The sequence below is a fragment of the Anopheles arabiensis genome, chromosome X (assembly GCF_016920715.1).
Source record: "Anopheles arabiensis isolate DONGOLA chromosome X, AaraD3, whole genome shotgun sequence".
Taxonomy (NCBI): domain Eukaryota; kingdom Metazoa; phylum Arthropoda; class Insecta; order Diptera; family Culicidae; genus Anopheles; species Anopheles arabiensis.
In genome coordinates, this window is record NC_053519.1 from 15561164 (window position 1) to 15581100 (window position 19937).

The 19937-nt window shown below is 49.9% G+C and overlaps 1 protein-coding gene across 1 annotated transcript in view; it reads left to right on the forward strand.

The window, feature by feature from the left end:
- Nucleotides 1–19937, forward strand: part of LOC120905599 (mucin-5AC-like) — a 40023-nt gene continuing 20086 nt past the window's right edge. Inside the window, exons 1-8 of the mRNA XM_040316546.1 lie at nt 1–237; nt 7371–7488; nt 7612–7873; nt 15869–16124; nt 16197–16711; nt 16798–17249; nt 17338–17609; nt 17694–18810. Coding sequence (XP_040172480.1) covers nt 7865–7873; nt 15869–16124; nt 16197–16711; nt 16798–17249; nt 17338–17609; nt 17694–18810 — 2621 coding nt within the window. The 5' untranslated portion in view covers nt 1–237; nt 7371–7488; nt 7612–7864. The remainder of the gene's footprint in view (nt 238–7370; nt 7489–7611; nt 7874–15868; nt 16125–16196; nt 16712–16797; nt 17250–17337; nt 17610–17693; nt 18811–19937) is intronic.

Consider the following 19937-nt stretch of genomic DNA (forward strand, 5'->3'; position numbering starts at 1 on the left):
GCGCAACGTTCAGTAAGCCGCCGACTGCGCACAAGAGTAGTTGCCGTCTCCACTCTATCGAAGCAGCCTCCTCGAAGTGTCTCGAACGGGTGCCGTCCGTACACGTTCGAGCCCCACCCTTCCCCGCCAAGAAACAGTTTTGCGACATTCTCTGCAGCGGGTTGGTTTTTGATTTGTTTGTTTGTTTGCTGCACAGTTTCCTCGCTTACCTGCCCGTTTAAGTCGCCTGCGCATACGGTAAGCATACGACACGGACGATCCACCGGGGGAGGGTATCGTACACAGTGGGGGAGCCAGCCAGGGTTTGAAAAAAAAAGCCATCGGTACCGAGCTAGCTACGCGGTTGCCAGCGTATTGAGCAAAAGTCAAAGTCTAGAAACAAAGTTCCCTTTTCACCAGCCTTCCATCTCCATCTCGCCCACCTCCTCACCCTTTCAACACGGTTACAAAACCTCCCGTGCCATGTTTGGTGTTTCAGAAACGAGATCTCTAGTCTCCAGGTCGCCTATTAGTGTCTAGCACCGTCGTCGCCGTTCAAGTGTGATCTCCTCTCCCCGTCCACCCTCCCTGCCCCCCTGCTCAGCCTCCGCCAACCGAACTGCATGTGCACGTGTCTGTGTATTTGTGCTCGTTAGTATTTGTGTTTGTGTGTGTGTGTGTGGTGTGTGTGTGTGTGTTCGTATACTAATTTTGAACCCGAACGAAGTTGGCGCTATTAGAGAGCGCCCCGTCCTCCTCCGTGCACGACAACACAGCATCACAATCAACAAGAAGAAGAAAAAGACAAACTACCCGCGAAAAGCGCAAATGGAATTGGAATGCTGCGTAAGACACAGATCGCGAATGCGTGTGTGGGGGACTGGGGGGGGGGGAGGGAAGGGGCTAACTTTGCCCCTGTCGAAGGGAGCACAAGGGGGACGGGAGGTCCCTTAAGGCATTCACAGACTGTCATGGCAGTGATGGCGTGAGAGGGTGAGAGAGTGTTTTGGTCTGTTCGCGTAATTGTCTTTGACTTGGTGGCCTAGATAATACTGACCAGCGGTGGGGTGGGGCGGTTTCCACGCGCAATCTTTTAAGAAAAACAAAACAGTCACCTCCCCGCGGGCGCCGACGCATTTAGTTTTTTTTTTTGTGTTTTTGGTCCACCCCCAAATTTGCCCTTTTTCGTAGGTCACTGTCCCCAATTTGGTATCTTTAGGGGAGAAGAGGATGGGGGATGCGATTGCGGAGGGATAGATTTTTCCAAAAGCAAACCTTTCTTTACCACTAAGCCAAAACCAACATCAATTGCGCAAGAATTGCCAAAGGCGGAAGGCTTCCACACGGTTCGTTTCCTAAGTTCGACGCCAAGTAACCCGAGAGACTTCAACGGGAGAGAGTGTCGGGAACCTTATCCCTGACTTGTTCCTCAGCACAGTAGTTTTGTTTTTTTACACTTCATCACATGCGCTATACCTGCAGCTATACCAGTTATTATCGGGTGCCGTATCTCGCGCCCCCCGTCACCCGCCTCGTGTGCCCGTCGCAAGGATAAGTGAATGGCTCGGGACCGTTTTCTTTTTCGAAATTCGTTCGCCTTCTAAACTTGCGAAGCGCGATCAGCGTCTCCAGTCCGTGGTGTGTTTCTGTTAACGCCAGTGTGTGTGTGTGTGTGCATGTGTTTGTGTTACTGTATGCTGTCTATCGCGAAGCCACAAGGTAAGCCTAGTTGGGGGTTGCGCGGCCCGGAATCTTGCGCCTCGCCTAATAGACAAAGCGCCGAAACCCCCAAAAAGACGGGAAGGCGCTCCTCTTCGGCCGGTTGCGCAGGCCGTTACACCCCGTCCGCGACCAATCTCTCTTCAATCAACCAAACCGACGGGCTGCCGATGTGGCGACAAGGAAGCGACAGATCAAAAAAATGCGCTCTCACTCCGGGGCGGAGGCAGTCTAAATTCCACAGTGTGCGGTTCTAGTTCGTCGGTTTGCAACGAGCGTGTGACGCCCGCGACCATTGCGAAGCTTCCTGGTGGTGCGTTCGCAGCACACAGGTGAGGCGAAAACCACGCACTACTAGCAGGTTGGCTAGTCTGATAGCACGGGCCAGTTGTGGTGTAACCTTCACTTTGCCTGGCCTACTGTAAACCGCTGCCGCCGTTGCCGCCGCCTGCCGTCGATCGTGATCATCGATCCGATCCGGTGTCTTGTACATAGATCTATATAAATCGGTGTCCTTCACATTTTGTCGCTATGCCTAGGCATAGTTGCAGCAGCGGCAGCACCGCCGCCACCAGATTGTATATAAAGCGGCAGTTTTCCCTTTCTTTTGAGGCTGAACTGCACTCTAGCAGTGCCGGTCGCTGCGTAGGGGGGTTTATAGGTAACCGGTAATCGAGGTGGCAACCTCTGCTGCAACTATACGCCACTCTACGCAGCAGCAGCGCCAACAACAACAAAAACTAGTCTAGAAAGAGAGAAAGGAAACTCCGGCATCCGTTCGACGAGAGCTGTCCGCGAGAGGAAGCCGTACCCATCCGCGTTCGAGCCTACTACCAGCAGGCTGCTGCTTCCCTTTTGCAATTGTTGCACCATCTCGTGCGAGCAACTGGAGTTCGATTTCGTTCCCCAGGTGTGTGTGTGTTGAGCCGGAATTAAGCCAACCAAATTTTGGTATTTGTGCTCGGTCAGAGAAGGGCTGTGAAAATGGAAAGTGTGTGCGTGTGTGGCCAGTTGCTGTAAGCTGACACACGTAATGTGTAATAAGATCACACACCGGATCACACTGGATCCACTGCCAGAGTGTGGCGACGAAATGGGTCGTCTTTCATGCGGAAGAAGCGTTAAGGGCGCGCACATCTCATTCTCTTCGAGATGTCACCCAGCAAGTCGCCCCATAACCAAGGGAGAAAAGGGAAAGGGACAAAAGGGAGAGTGTGTGTGGCATGCACAGCCTCCCTGGCATTCCTGACCGATGGAGCGTCGTCTCCTCAATTATCTCATCTGTCATGTGGTATGGTCAGGTTATATAAGTAATTTATTATGTAATTATCATACTGACCGAAGATGGTTGTGCTTGTGGGGAAGGGACACTCACTGACTCTCTCTCTCTCTCTCTGTCTCTGATACTAAGCGTGCGCGTGTTTTCGTGTATGTGTCAACATGAGTCAACTTTGGCTGCGTTGACTAAGTAGTCAACTGGTCTCCCAGGGGGTAGCGCGTGCGTTGGAATGCGGCGCGCTTGTAGTAACACCGTACGGCAGCCGCAGCCGTCCAAACGGTCATCAGCTAACACCTCCGACCAATAGACCACAGCGCACGCTGCCAGCCTCGCGATGAAGCAATCCGCCGTAATGCGAATGCATTTGGCCGTTTGTTTCTAGCAGTTTGGCGCCCGTGTGTGTCTGTGTGTGTGCCTTCTTTCCATCAAATTTCCAGCAAAACCCGCGCGGCGATTGCGCACTCTTGCGCATTTCTCCATCTCCTGGGAAAGAAACCAACCGAGCACACTCGCTCCCTCAAGAGATTGGGTGGCAAGTTCCTATTGTCTCGTGTGCTGCTGGGCGGTATTTTGTAGCCTGGCTCTGTGTGTTTGTGTATATTTGGTAGCGCAGGCGCCACCAGGTCACAATGGTCCGCAACTACCCTTCAACTGGGTGAAACAAAACCATCAAAATGACGACACATGCATTGTCCATTATGTTCGGAACTGAGACATTTGAGGCTAGGAGAGGGTTGAGGGGAAAGAATGTGTGTGTGTGAAGGCGATCGGACGGATCGGAACGATCAATTTTTGCAGCACGCAGTTGTAGGCGTAGCTGGCAGCTGGCATGCTGAACACACGGGGGTAAGCATTCCAGACGAAACGTCTGTGCCCGACTTGGTAAAGGTTGGGAAATTAGGCCTCACTGCATGTATCAATAACGGCCTAATAGGCATTCTTGGTCCTAGGCACGGCATCGGGATATTTAGCAACTCCCGAGACCTTTGAGGCTTTGGTCTCAGGAATTCAACAACACCAGTAACTGTTGAAGTTGTACGGTTGTAGCATGAATGTTTGCTTACATTTCCTGAGAATGGTGTAACAATAGCGCTACTAAACGATGGAAGGGAATGGATGAATCATTTCCTACTTTTAGTATCTCTGTAACAAACTCCCTGGTCGCAGATCTAGCAACTAGAGCAGGATCTTGAGCAATCTAATGACTTCCAGAGCTGTAAGTCCGGAATTCCTCAACATCCGTAACCATGCGAGTTTGCAGACATTGTATGGTAATTGTTAGAATACGTCTCGATCTCCTACATCCTGATACTTCATATACCGGTAGTGAATTGCGATTCAAAACCTGTCCTCCGTGCTCCGGAACCACTCACCAGCTACCCAAGCCAATGAATTAGTCGACCCGAAACTAACAATGGCGTTCGAAGTGGGTTGTAATGGAATGGGAATTGGACGACCCAGGCCGTACCTTGGGCGCCTAAGCTATTCTAAGACCTCTACGCAGACAGAAACACAGCAGCTCGTAGGAACTAGTTCAGGCTTTTCAGTAAACTATTCCTTCCCGATCAGCGCGTTGTTTGGAATTCAAAAACGCCAGCAACCCTGGAAGCTTGCAAGGCATTGTATGAAGATTTGTTAGAAAACAGTTTCCTAGATACTAGCAGCTGTATATACAAACCGGTAGTGAATCGAGAATAATGATTCAATGCTAGACCTTCAGCACAGACAGGAACAACCACTCTCTTGGGGGGGACGCTCAAGGAAATGACAATTCCAATTCGTTGAAAGGAAATGGAAATGGACGACATATTTCATACGGCTTGAGTGTTGAGGCTGATTCTAAACCAACGTGAGTGCCGCGATCGTGGCGTGATCTTCCGATGCCATGCCGCCGCGAGAATCGTGCCCCCGGAATAGTTTCGGTTTTCAGTTTCATCCCATTCCAACAATGGGCAATGTGTTGTGGTGGGTTACGTCTTGCCATTACATCGCCACCGCCATGGAAGTTCACAGGCTCCACTAACTGTGCAATAGGGCAAAAGGTTCTTGTAACAGAAGAAAAAAACAAAACTGCAGCTCTTAGCCAGCGTGGCATAAGTGGAGCTCTCCGGGCCATCACAATGTGTCGGTTTTGTATGTAATGCACATTCCCGAGAGTGAACGCTCGTGTTCGTTTGTTTGTGGGTTATTGTTTTCACAACCGGTTCCGGTATGCTGTATGTGTGTGTGTGTGTGTGCGTGTGCGATCTATCGTTATAGTTAGCTAAGCCAAACAAGCCCTTTTTAGCTAGGCGGCTTTCTTAATCCACATTACCGCGTAGAGCGCTCGCCTGCCGTAAATCGAACATGCCGCTAACCATGCTTGTAACCTAGTGGTTCCGGGTGATTTCAAACAGAAGAGTAGGCAAAAAAACACACACACACGATGGCAAGCGTTTTATTTTCCCCACGTTTTCTTGCAGCTACTTTCATTGAATTTGCGAACAGGAAACGACGAGTCCGCGAGCTGTCGGCGCAGTAATAGTAATGGAAGGGAGGACGCAACGCAAACTCAAAAAAACGCATTACAAAGTGTGCACTGCCGTCAAACAATCGCGGATTTGTGCACACCCGCGCGATCAGCTTTTCTCTTTGGCGTCCAACCACGGGATTTGCCTTTCCGAGACGAGCCTGGCCGAGGGTAGAATCGGCAAATCGGTAGTTTTGCGCCTGCGTGTAAACTGCATGCGCTACCGTACGTGCGCACGCACAATATCAGTTGCCGCGGCACAAACCACCGATCGTTTTCGCTTCCGGCGGTAATGCGCCTTCCCTTGTGTTTCGAGTGTTGTTTTTTTTTTCGCTGAATTATCGATACCTTTTCTCCGGTGTGCAATCCGCCGGTCTCGCTGGTAAAACGCCGTGCACGATCGCGTGTGCCCTGGTGCATTTTGAAACGTCTATGTTAATTGCATCATTTCGCGCTTTCTTCCACCGTCTCGTGGTTTGGTGCCACGTTTTCCTTTTTTAGCAGCGGTGAGAAAGGGACAGGCAGACCGGTATTTAGCTAGTTTTGCGAGCCCGGACCTGAGCCCGGTGCAGGTGCGTTTTCCCGATAGCCCGATATGTTCAGCTCTAACACAAGCGATGAATGTGTGGTCGATTTGATGGATGTGTAGCGCTGCTCTGCACCTCCGCACGAAACCGTATCTTCTTGTCGGGGAAACGAGTTGGCTGCATGCCATCTAATGAGGACGGTAAGGGCTAAAAACGGCTGTCCAAACCGCACATACATGTCCCTACGGTGTGTTCTATGGAGCGTAATAAGTAGAGCACGCGAGGGGGGCCTACCACTGCGCTACTGCGGCACAAGTGGAGCAGCAATGCGAGGAGGAACCCTTGTTCCTCATACCAGTCCTTTCGGACTAGGTCAGTCTAGTAGCTTAAAAGCCTGGGGAAGCTGGCTGGTTGATGTAGTACGCCAACACAGCCGATATCTCTAGAAATCTCCGACGGATTTGCAAATATCTCCGCTGCTCTGTAGCTGCTGGGTGAACGGATCTGAGATCTGTGTACCCCTGTGTGCTGGCTACTAGCTCGCTGTTACTTTCACAACTGCTTTGCTTATTTATGTTATCCCCCTTTAGCCAATGCTTTATATTACAATCGGTCGAAGACACTATCTTAATGCAGGTAGCGTTCGGCGCGATGCGAAACTCTGCAATACGCTCGACGTGGAAAGTTACCTGCCGGGGGGGGGGGAGGTCAGCTAGTGGTCACGCACCTGTCTCTTGCCTTCATTGGACCTTGGAGTTGAGCCTTTTGCTCCAAAAAACATCAGATCGCCACCCAATTTTAGTTATCTTTGCAATGATTTATAGGATCAACCTTAACCCTCTTCAACATTGCTTTAACCTTACATCACTGATGTCTTCTTTGTATCTCTTACTCCAAAGACCTTTTCCAATTCCCAAACAGGTTATTAATTCCACACTTTTGCTCTAAAACCCCCGAGGACATCTTTCCAATTTTAAATAATCTTTGCAATGTTTTTGGGATCATCTTTGAGCTTTTCTCGGCACGTCCAATTCCCACAAAAAATGTAAATTAATTTAGCTCCAAGATATCCTGGATCTTCGCCTGATTTCTATACACTTTGCAATGATTGTTGAGAGCAACTAAACTTCCTTACTCTGGTATATCTGATCCGCATCTTCTTCGTGCTTCCCCAAATTCTCGCACAGCTCGTCAATCACATTCGTTCCAAAAACCCCAAGCTCTTTGCCCAATTCTTCAGCAATATTCAATATCAATTAGCAGTGATTTTTGGGATCATCTCAAACCTCTTTTACCACACCTTGAACTTATATCTCTGACCCGCACGTCTTGTTCGCCCTTTCAACCTTCCGCACAGATTGTTAACCACCCACAAAGGATGAAGGTGATGCACCAACCAGCATAGGGACAGGAAATAGTTGACCGAAACGCTACCCCCGTGCCTTGAAGGCATACCCGAAGGCGACCAGTACACGGTACGGACAAATTGTGCACTTCAGACCCACTTCCCCCAGATGCCGAATGCCTACCAACACTGCCTGCAATCCAACAGCTAAATCACCTTTTGTATTCTTCTTTCTTCCAAATCGATCGGGCAGCCTTTTCGGGGAGTTCACCGTAACAGCAACTGCCAGGAGATCGGGAGTTGGTCGAGGGTCATACACGTCGCCACGCCGAGTCAGCAGAGAGAGCGGTAGGAGGAGACCGAGTCCGCGCACCGAACCCCGAACGGACGGCCCACACCCCGGGGGAAGGTGTGGTGTGTTTCTTTTTTTTACGGCCGTTCTGTGCCGCTAGTGTACGAGGCAGGCAGTGGCAGAAAAAATCGGAGGGTGAACGAGCCACGCCACAATGTTTCCGGTAAGTCGTCAAACCCAAACCTCCTCCACCTTGTTGTCATTTACCATCTACATCTACCGCTTTCCTTATTATGCATTGTTTTGTTGGCACTGGTTCGGGAGCACTGCAACTCCTGCTTCTGCCGGGTCCCGTTAGACAGTGGTAGAGGTGTGTGCGACTCCCATTATTGGTAATGCGCTGCTTGTGCATGCGCGCCAGGCACATCCTAAATGGGTTGTGGCTTTCCGCAGGACGTAGTGTAGCGTTTCGTAGCGTTTATTTTTGGACATTGTTGTCGGTAGGCCACCGTTCTGGCTGCCCGTGACTCATTAATCCGGGATCCGGCCCGGGGGGGGGGGCTCTTGGAAGGTGTAAAAGTCACCGAAGCCCCCCCTGTAGAACGCCCGCTGTTGCAATAGGGCAAACCCCCGACTCCGCTAGAACCTCCTGCCACGCGGTGAAGTCACGTTTCTGTGCGTGATCATCATGCCGATCGGTTGTGCCGGAGCTCGCTTGCTGTGCGGAGTCGGGCAAACCACAGGCCAGACCGGGCACCATTTAGATTCCATGCTGTGACCACACACGGCCCAAGCAATGGCCTTTCGCAGCCCAACCAATGCAGGCTGTCCCACCTCTGTGCACCAAATTTCGTCACAGCCGTGTTTCTTCCTCCTCCGTGTGTGTGTGTGTGCTTTAACCTTTTGCAGCTTACCCTTGGATGATTGTTCATGTCAAAAAATATTTATTCGGCAAATGATGCATAGTGTTTGTCTTTGGTTATTCCTCCCGCCGTGGATTTCTTCGGCCAACAGAGCGCAAGCGTGCGCTCGCGCGCGGTTTTGGTTAAATATTTATTCACCCCGCCAGCAGCAAAAACAAATCGAGAGGCTTAGCAAATTTATGGGATCGTGGGGCAACATGGAAACAGATAGAGCCCCTTGGATAGGTACTACATGAATAAATCAAACACAAACACCATAATGAAAACTTGTTCCACTCAGGGGATCATCTTTTGTTCAGAAGCAACCTTTTTTGGAGTCCGAAATTCCATACAACATTTAAAGATGAGTTTTAAGATTATGTTGCAACCTAGTATTATTGAAATATTGTGCAAATTATGTTTTGCAGCATCTTTGAATGTGCTTGGAATTTTGCGAGCATGTTTTCATCAATTTGTGTACATTCATGTTGATTAAAGTATGTGGAGACTCTTTGATGTACGTGTAGTATTTTCAATGAACATGACAGCATTGAAATGTGTTTTTTTTACATTTCAATACCTATTTGGCGAACGAAACATACCAATACTGTGTGCATTACAATGTTTTAATGTTTATTGTGTGTTTATTCAATGCTACAGTAAAGCCACACACACACACACACACTTTTCATTCAAAGATTTTAAATTACGATGCCAAGCATGCCCACAGTCGCCCCGTGCTTCCCTGTGCTACTTGCTGTACAGCATCATCTTCATCGAGAGTACGCGCGGCGCACTCGCAGCATCGCATAAAAAGCCTCTGGCCCGCGCCACCACCGCTGCGCTTAATAACGATAATAATAATGTAATTAAAAGCAGCAACATTGGACAAATGTTATCCATCGCCTATTACAGACTGAGATTTCATCGCGCCTTGGCAGTAGAAGTGAAAAAAAACGCAGTTTCTCACAACGCAGTAATTAGACTACAATCGAATGGCGGCGGTGCTGTGACGTGTGAAGTTAGCGCCGCGCGCGCGCACAAGCAGATCTGTGTGTTGTCTTCGGATCAGCCATGCGTGTTACAGCTCTGCAGCAGATAATGAAGCCTCTTTAAAGGTGGCCTCGTAACCCAGTCATTCAAGTCAAGAGTTTCTCATACAGATTGCCATTTTTTTTGTGGTTGTTGTTGTTGCTTGCTGCTGCTGTTGTTTGGCCCATGTCTTGTTGAGCTTTTCTCGTTACTGCCGCTCACGTGTGTACGCGAAGATACGTTTCCTCTTCCTACCCGAAACGTATTACGTATTATTACAATTGCATGACTGTGCATACAGCAGCCCACCACCACAAGTTGCGGGGTGAGGTTGATCGATTATGGTTAACACTGCGGTGATATCTTAATCGCGCCCGTGTGTGTGTGTGTGTGTCTTGGGTCTGGCATTCCATTTGCAAGCGGAATTGGTTAGGCGGTTACAAAAGAGCGGGTTTGTTTATTTTTATTAGTCATCGGTGGGGTGTGTGAAAGTGAACCGTGTCACGATTATGTATCAATCCGCTGTAACAGGTGTCATTAGCGGCGAGTGATCGGTGAAGACTTCACTGGTTCAAGCCACCGCAGCATGACGAACGCTCGGCGAAACTCAATTCCGAAATACAGGGTAGTAGGTTTGTCTTAGTTTCCAATGCATCCTGAAAACAATAGTTTTGAGTGGTTAGCTCATATTGGTGCTCTAACCTAGTCATATGCTTATCATGAATATACTCAAAGATGCTCCATTCAGACATTGCGGTAAGATATGGAGATATTGCTGGAAGATGTTCAGGATTTTTGGACAACCTTTCCCTTGGAGTTACTGCTTGCGTCAGTTGCGACATCAAGATCTTAAGATGATTGAGTGACCAGGATTCAGGTCTTGCCGCTTTTGTCATCGTCCAGAATTAGGAAGATGTCTCAAATGATGGATTGATCGTGTCTTGAGATCACGAAGTCGTCTGGCAAGATATTCAATCCGGTACTAGGATTTCGGCATTCGGAATTCCAAGAAGATATTCGACAAAACAAGAATGTCATCAAAAATATGCCAATATATATGACTCACAACGAGAACCAAGGAACATTCAAACAAACACTAATTCACTACGAATCTGCCACTCGAATGCTCCAAAGATTTCTTCCCAAAAACCTGTAAGAACAACTTTGAAAACTGGAGAGAAACAAAAAAAAAGTGTGAAATCAAGCTCTCGGCATGGCCGGAATTTCGTCGCCTTATCCGTCCTGCTGCTAAGGAGACCCTGCTATGAACGGCGGTCACTTTGCACGTATCGGCAGCACACTCCGTCGCCCAGTGGTCCGCGACAAGAATTCACCCCACAGCGAGTTGACCTCGACGTTCCAACGCCGCCTTCTTGCGCTTGTTTTTCTGTGCCATTTTGGTGCCAGCATCACGCACAGGTGACAGGTATCGGGGGTGCCTCGGCGGCCGATTCGCTTCACTGCGCACTCGTCGAACCCCCTCCCTTGAGACGAGGAGGTCGGTTCACACTAAATACTTGCTTTCAATTAAAAAAGCGTTCGTCGGTCGCCCAAGGTTTCGACTCGTACCGCCGGGCGCTTTTCCAGGCACAAATTAGCGAGCTGGCTTTGGACAAACAAATTCACACCCGGCCGTGCTACCGTGTACAGTGGCAACACGCTGGCTGGCACGAGAGGGTATCAAACAATTTCACTTTTCTATGTACACATTCCATTTGCATAGGATGGCAGTGCGGTAAGAAGTGTCACTTTCGCCAGTTTCGTCGGATAACACCCCTCCCAGGAGCGTGAAGTTGCAAATAGCAGAACTCACCGAATGCTGCTAATTGGTTAAAGCCAACACGGAGCGGTCGAAACGGATGATGATTTAATAGCATTATAATCGTAGTGGAAAGCACGGCGAGGTATTCCAACAACAACAAAAACGTGAGAGATATTCCACTGAAGCTGTGTGTGTCTGACGCGTTAGGGTGCAATCTTGTGAAATTTGGGTGACAAGAGGGTGTGATGTCATCTAACCTGACCTGGGGTGACAAACGGTCGCGCAAGGTCTTTTCAAGACAAGGGGGGGCCGGATACCACATCCGGTTTCGGTTTCGAACCTATCGCCAGCGCTGGTCATGCGAAGACACAGACACTGTTCGGGGCAATATGTGACATTCTTATCCGATTTTGGGGCTGGTTCTGACGGGTTTTGTTGCTGCCCTGCCGCAGCTTACGTAACAGCTAGCGGGTCCCCCTGGTCCACCATTTTGGGCATGGAATCCCCAACAAAGCGAGTGTCCCCAATAGTGCCACCGATTAAAAAAAAAAAACAAATGACCAGCGGGAGGAGACCGATGGGATTATGGCGCATCGTTGTGTGTTTTTTTGTGTTCGGTTGAAAGGAAAATCACCACCACACCGACTTCGATCGATTTCTTGTTATGGATTGGGTCCGGGAGGGAGCGGGTTGATGATGGACATTATGTTTGGTGTCCGCATTTTTTGGAAAACATTACGCTATTAGCCAACACGCAAACGCACGCGCGCACAAACACGCAGACACACCAGAAACATCCTGCAGAGTAGTTTGGATGGAACAGGTTTTCTTTTTTCGTTTTCGGTCCGTGCGGGGAGCGGTGTGTGCTTCTTTCTTTTCTTTCCTCTTCCTACCTGTTGTGCGCAGTGGCACTCAAAAACAAATGGGTGGAGGGCAGGGCGGAGGGGTTTGGGGAGCCTCATTACGCAATGCTGTTTGAGCAATATCACCTTTGGCGCGGGGTACCGGTTTCGTACGGCTTCTAAAGGCCGATATGGAGGGCCCACCAACATTAAGCAACCTGATTGCAAGACCGGGCGATGATTAACCTGATACCGACACACACACACACACACACACACAGACACATAAAAACTGATAACTCCCTGCTGCCCACCCCCCCGGTGGAGGCGATTTGCGAAAACCGAGCAGAACAGGTTGCCATTTTGGGAAGGCCATTTTGGAGCTTGGGAGCGCGCGTCGCGCTCACTGCTGGTGCTTTTCTGCAGGCGTAAGCGTGGTGCACTTTTACTTTACACAATCTTTTTCGGGAATGTGGTGCTCTCCATTCGATTATCGATGGGTTTTGTTTTTTTTTTAAATATTGTACCATCGCCCCAAAATCGCTTCAAGATGGAGCAAACGTGGAGCCGGTACTGATGCCATTTGCCGGGAACAAAGAAGGCGGAGGAATGTCGCATTTGTCGCACTACCGCTACACTAAAACGCGCCCGCGTGACGTGTTAATGCTCGCCCCAATATCGAAACGTTACCGTAAAGAATTCCCAACTGACCAACCAAAAAAACGTAACCTGATCGTGCACACGAAAGGAAAAGGAAAGTTTACAACAGCATCATCATCATCATCATCATCGTCAAGAAAGTAAAAAGCACCACCCAGCCCCAAACCGGCTCCAGCAAACGGTGGGCTAGGCGGTGGTGATAAATTTAACCTCCGTGGCATCTCCTCCCCCCCCTCCCCTGATCCGCCGGTTGCCCTCCTCCACCTCTTCCCCGAAATGGAATTTCCGGATGACACACCTTAGCACCGACCCACCGGGCAAGATGGGTCGTCGTCCACTCTCGGAAACCAATCAGTTTCACCAGTTGGCCAGCACGAAATTGTGTGTGTGTGTGTGTGTGGAACGATTTTTGTCCACCATGATCTTTCTCTTCTGGCTCTCCCTCCCCTATCAGATCCCGCCACACGGTGGCTTTCGGGATTTGGGGGCCTTTGCTCAGCCTTGCCCCTCCTCACACACACACACACGCGGGCTCACCAACCCCATCACCATATCAACCACACTTGGGGGGGGGGGGGGGATTGGGACGGGTTGGTGTGTGCGCGCCGTTACGAAGATTCGACTACAACTTTCACTTAGCGAGCTGTGCCTCCCTTGCGCGCTGCAACGGTTTGTTGTTGCTTTCGTAATGGCAATCAAAACAACACACTACCACAACACCACCCGACCACTGCCGCCGCCGCCGCCACCACCGCCGCACAATGGCATAAGCCGTTTAGTTTCCCACATACGAGGGAGAGGTCGCTGCATCAATTTGGATCCGGGAAAGGATATTGGAGAAGGGCAGCGATTTTTCTTTCTTCTTGGGTGCTGCAGCTTTTTTTTTTGGTCGATGGGCTCACCTTTCTTTCTTCTCGCGCGGTTTCGTAATATAACCTGTTGCGCGCCGGGTTGTAAGAAATGCCTTTGCTTCTAGCCGAAAGCTTGAGAACGTGCCAGAAGTGAGGAGTGTGGTTCAAAACAACAACAACAAAAAAAACGCCACCGGCAACACATCACATGAGCTTTTAATTATTGCGTGTGCAATGAGGGGGAGATTTTACGACCTGTGCTGTGTTGAGACTTGATTTCTTTCTGTTTCCTTTACGGTTTTTTTACATCACCTATAAAAGGCCGATTTTTTCTTGTCGTGGCCGTTGTCCGTGTGCTGCTCTTTCAGTTGCTTGCCTGGGGCGCAATATCTTCCGGTTTTGCGAAACTAGCCTATCTCAGATTCTAGTCTAGACTTCCGCATGGTAACAGAAATACCTACTGGAGATATGTGATATCTTTATAGTAGTATACAATACATTGGAAACCAATATGAATCCACTTGGACAATCGTGTCCTTGGATTTTCAATCATTTTCACGCAATTGGCCACGTTCTTCATCGCAATGCGCATTAGGGCACTGCTGGACGCTCACAACTAACGAGAAGAAATTAGTAGGCGACGGGATGATCTCATGTCTCAGGGCAAAAGTGGTCCGCGGGCTTCTGCTGTGTGGACTGGCAACGCAATTTGAAAATTATGACGCTTGTCGGTTTCTTTTTAGACGGAGATGAAGACTTCACAACATTGTACAAGTGGCTTTCAGATGCAGTAAATTACTTTGATTGTGTGTTGATCAATAATGAATTAAGCTCACGTAATTATATTGAAAAAGGTCTTAGGCAACGCCATTGCAAACCCATAGAGCTTGATATAATGTATTAGCAAAGATGTCATAAAAAGCTTAGAATAGGAAAGAAGAATAATAGATTTTCTTTTCAAACAAATAGACTACAAGAGGCTTTGGTTGGTTTTACTTTGCTGAGATAGGAAATATTCAATTTGCTAACCAATCGTCACTAGTCGCCTGCTAATTTGTAACTTATTTGGATAACACAGTTCGTTGAATAGTGCGTATGGGGAACATGCCCTATTTTATTCGGGGATAGCCATTCCTGGCCAACATAAATCATGATATAAAGGTGCTAAGTCTGTGCTAACGTCCAAAAGAAGGTGAAAATGATCAATTTGTATAAAACAGAGGTCTCCAAACTATGGACTGGCCTCTAAATGCGACCTACGGGATCCTGAGGACTGCGGCACTTGAAGACTTTGCAGTATTTGCAAAGTGTATGGCATTTACTAGTTTTTCTTCAGCTTATTTCGTGAATTTGACAAGAACATACATGTTGGAATAGAAATTATTCAATCTTCATGTTGTTTATATGCAAAGACATTACAAAAATACATATTCTTGTATACATCCACATCTGGCGTTGCCTCAAATCTGGCAAAGACCCCCCGTGCAACTACCCTTCTATTGGTGAGCCAATTAGGCATTGATCGCCAAGCCCAGTACATGCCCGACCACGATTGTTGCGCAAAACGCAACAAGAAGATGCCACAAGTTTGTGGCTGAAAAGAACAGCAGCACTGTTTTGGAGACGATGTGGGAGATCTTGGCATTATTCTGCTTCACGATTTCCCCTTACAGTTACACATTCGAACCTCATGATCTTCGCCAACCTTCACTGCTCCCTTGTAGCCATGCTCAAGAACGCAACTTTAGATATTATTTATAGGTTATGGTCTGGAAGGGGTTTTTTCTGAATGTTTGAAAGCTTTCAGACTGTCGCTAGGCCGAACCTATGACGAGGGGAGCTCCTACATGATAGAAGATATTTAAATTTCCAAACCTTATCAGATCGTATAGGTGGCTGCGTAGACGTGTAGAAGAGGTTTGTTACATTAAGCATGACACGATATCTCGCTCGCTTTATCTCAGGAAACATTATTCTTCGCCGTTCTTCGCTTGACACGATACAAAAAAGACCATCTGACGTGTGCCCATTTTTATGTTGATCACGTGCCATTAACCCGACCGCGTCAATCTCTTAGCTCATTCCTCATTCGAAGCAAACAAAAAAACAAGCCCTTTGTTCTGCCAACGCTCCTCTAACAATATCATATCATGTTTCCCCTCTTCACAGCTTCACAAAGGAGCGGAGCTATTCTTAGCAATAGCGATTCTAGCCTTATGGAGCGGCAATGAATCAGCCGCCGCCGACAACAACCAGCGCGTCGTGTGCTACTACACAAACTGGTCCGTCTACCGACCGGGCACGGCCAAGTTTACGCCACAGAACATCAACCCCTACCTCTGCACCCATCTGATCTACTCGTTCGGCGGGTTTACGAAAGAGAACACGCTCAAACCGTACGACAAGTATCAGGACATCGAGCAAGGTAAGTGCTGCGGTTAGGTGCAAACGCCTCGAATTTCGCGCCACTAACATGTATCTGCTTGTCACGTGTCAGGTGGATTTGCTAAATTTACCGGCCTGAAGACGTACAACAAGAATCTGAAAACGCTGCTAGCCATCGGCGGGTGGAACGAGGGCTCGTCCCGCTTCTCGCCGCTGGTGGCGGACGCCGAGCGGCGCAACCAGTTCGTCAAGAACACGATCAAATTCCTGCGCCAGAACCATTTCGACGGGCTCGATCTCGACTGGGAGTATCCGGCGTTCCGCGATGGCTCGAAGCCGAAGGATCGGGAAAACTACGCCCAGCTGGTGCAGGAGCTGCGGGAGGAGTTTGAGCGCGAGTCGTCCAAAACGGGACGACCGCGCCTGCTGCTCACCATGGCAGTGCCGGCCGGTATCGAGTACGTCGAGAAGGGTTACGATGTGCCGAAGCTGAACAAGTACCTGGACTGGTTCAATCTGCTCTCCTACGACTACCACAGCGCGTACGAGCCGGCGGTCAATCACCATTCGCCGCTGTTCTCGCTCGAGGAAGCGTCCGAGTACAACTTCGACTCTGAGCTCAACATTGTAAGTGGCCTCCTGGGGGAGAAGACCCAGTCGCCTGACCGTGCAGTGGATCAATTCACACTCTCTTTCATCTTCAAATTTTGCAGGACTACAGCGTAAAGTTCTACCTGAAGGCGGGTGCCGACCGGGACAAGCTGGTGCTGGGCATCCCGACGTACGGCCGGTCCTACACACTGTACAACCCGGACGCAACCGACATCGGTGCGCCGGCCGACGGTCCCGGTGAGCAGGGCGATGCGACACGCGAAAAGGGCTACCTGGCGTACTACGAGATCTGCTCCAGCCTGAAGGACAGCAACGACTGGACGGTGGTGCAGCCCAACCCGAAAGCGATGGGCCCGTACGCGTACAAGGGCAACCAGTGGGTCGGCTACGACGACGAGGCGATCGCACGGCGCAAGGCCAAGTACGTCGCGGAGAACGGGCTCGGCGGCATCATGTTCTGGTCGATCGATAACGACGACTTCCGGGGCACCTGTCACGGCAAACCGTACCCGATCATCGAAGCAGCCAAGGAGGCACTGCTGGCCAGCACAGAGTGAGTCTCCGGCTTTGAAGCCGTTCTATCCGACTGGGGAAGCGTGGCACTAAATTGAAACCTTTGGGTCTCCTTCTTTCGCTTCCAGAGTGGGCATAAACGACGTTGCTTCATCGGGCAGACCGCGCAAGCCGAGTCGTTCGCGCAGCCGGCCAGGTTCGGCCACGCGCAACCGTGTCAACACCGACAACAACAACGAAATTAAGGCATCGTTCAAAACTTCCCAGGGACGCAAGGTGGCACGGCCGGTGCGCGTCACCACGACCAGCACCACCACCACGACCACGACGGAGGACTCGCTGTACATTGGCGGAAGAACTACGACACCGCAGCCACCGACCACACCCGATCCGGGAGCAGGTAAGTGACGTCCGATCGATCTTGGAAATGTCGCTCTCTAATTCTTCTTTTCCCTCCCCATCGGGTGACTCAAAATCACTTTAGACTTTAAATGCGAAGACGAAGGTTTCTTCCCGCATCCGCGCGATTGCAAAAAGTACTTCTGGTGTCTGGACAGCCCGAGCCTCGGCCTGGTAGCGCATCAGTTCACCTGCCCGTCCGGGCTGGTGTTCAACAAGCTGGCCGACTCGTGCGACTACGCCCGCAACGTGATCTGCTCCAAGACGGCACCGTCGACCACCTCCTCGACGACCAGCACGACCACCTCGACGACGACCACGGCAGCAGCGCCGACGACGTCAACGACGGCCCGGCCACGCATCACGGTCGCCACCAACCGGAACAACTTCTTCAACCGGGGCATCTTCACGACCACGACGACCACCACCACGGCGGAACCGACGGTCGAGGCCGACTACTCGGACGAGGACAACACCGAGACGCAGCCGGAAGAGGACCCGAAGGTGATCAAGGAGCTGATCGCGCTGATCAAGAAGGTGGGCGGCATCGAGGAGCTGGAGAAGCAGCTGCAGGCCCAGGAGGACGGTTCGATCCTGCTGAAGGGTGCGGAAGCCGATCCGGTGTCGACGACCGCGCCAACCATCAGCAAGTCGCTGTACGAGCGGGTGCTGAGCCGCACCGGCAACGTCGGCCAGAAGTTCCGACCGGCCATCACGTTCACGCAGCAGCAGGACCGGGCCGGCTCGCTGCCGGAGAACAAGTACTCGTCGGTGGTGCGCAACTCGTACACGAACAGCCGCGTGGGACCGCAGAACGAGGGCCTGGACCAGCTGCCCGAGTTCGAGGGCGTGTTCCGGGAGAAGCCGAAGTACGTGACGCTGCAGCGCGCCCGCCCGACGAAGGCCGCCTCGATCGAGGACCGGTACGACGACGACGAGGACATTGACGAGGAGGAAAACCAACCGTCCACGTTTACGACCGGCAGGCCGACGGCCGTGCCGAAGTACGTCAGCATTAGGCGGCAGCGACCGACGACGGTCGCGGAGCAGCCGCAACCGGAGGTGGACGCTGAGGAACCAGCGGAGGACGAGCAGGAGGAGGAGGAGGAGGAGCCGCAGACAGTGAATCGTAACTGGTACCGCAAACCGACCGAAGCGTCACAGCCGACAGAGAGTGAGCCGGAGCGTTCGTCTCCTAATCGGTAGGTTGCAGCATACTGTCTCTCTCTTTTTAACACACAAACACACCTTCAGACCTATCGTGTACGTCGAACGACACTCGAACCCTGTTGGACGATCTCGAATCGAATGGAAGTATAATTGGTATCGCGCTCGAGTCGGTCGAGTCGATGAAAGGCTTTGCCAAACTTTTTTATTCTTGCTGCTGCGTGCTTGATAGCGGATAGAGTAAATGAACACAGGAACCAATTTGGCGCATCTTTAACGCCTTAACCAAGTGCATCAAGTGAGCAGGCTCAGCTACTTTATCCGGATCTGTATGACGGATTTTGTCCACGCCTTGTACCTTTTACTCTGTGACTTACTGTAGAAGGATAACGCAATATCAAACCGTCGGTTAAAGTATAACCAGGAGAAGTTTGGGGGAGTTTAACTTCCAAACAACTTGGCCTCTAAGTCACCATGTTTTGCTTTTGATACACCAATGTTTGACCGTGTAGTTCAACTTTTTCCTCTAGTGCAGAAACCTCTAAATTTTCGAGTTCGCGCATTGCTTCGCAGATATCGTTGTTGGGGACCACTTTGGCGTTACTCTCAGCTAGCTAATGACTGAACGATTCTCTCTGAATTCTTTTTGAAATGGGTGCCATAAATCAAACATTGGGGCCCTTCACGATTCTAGTCAATTTTTTGTATGGAATTTGACAGTTGGACAGTTTGACAGTTGTAAACACTTCATACAAAACCACACACAAAACTAGCCTGCAATTTTCGGTCTAGATTATTCTAGCCTTAAAGCTAGAATTAGATTCTAATATTTGCTCGAAAAATGGCAAAACAAGGTGGTGTTTACATTTATCCCAAGGTGCATTAAAGAGATCTGGTACACAGATCTGGAATACACAAAACACTCATCATCATTCAGAAGCAGAAGCGATAAAAATCAGCCTTCTAAATTCATATACCTTGGGATAAGTCTACCTGTATATTACAACCACTTAGATAGCTGCTCGAAAACTGCTATACAATGCAAACAGCTAACAGGTTGAAATTTGAGCCTACCAACTTAAAACGGAAAGGACCCCATTAGTGGTAAAAACTGCAGCAATAATTAAAATCATAGACAGCAATTTCAATAATGAGCTCGGTT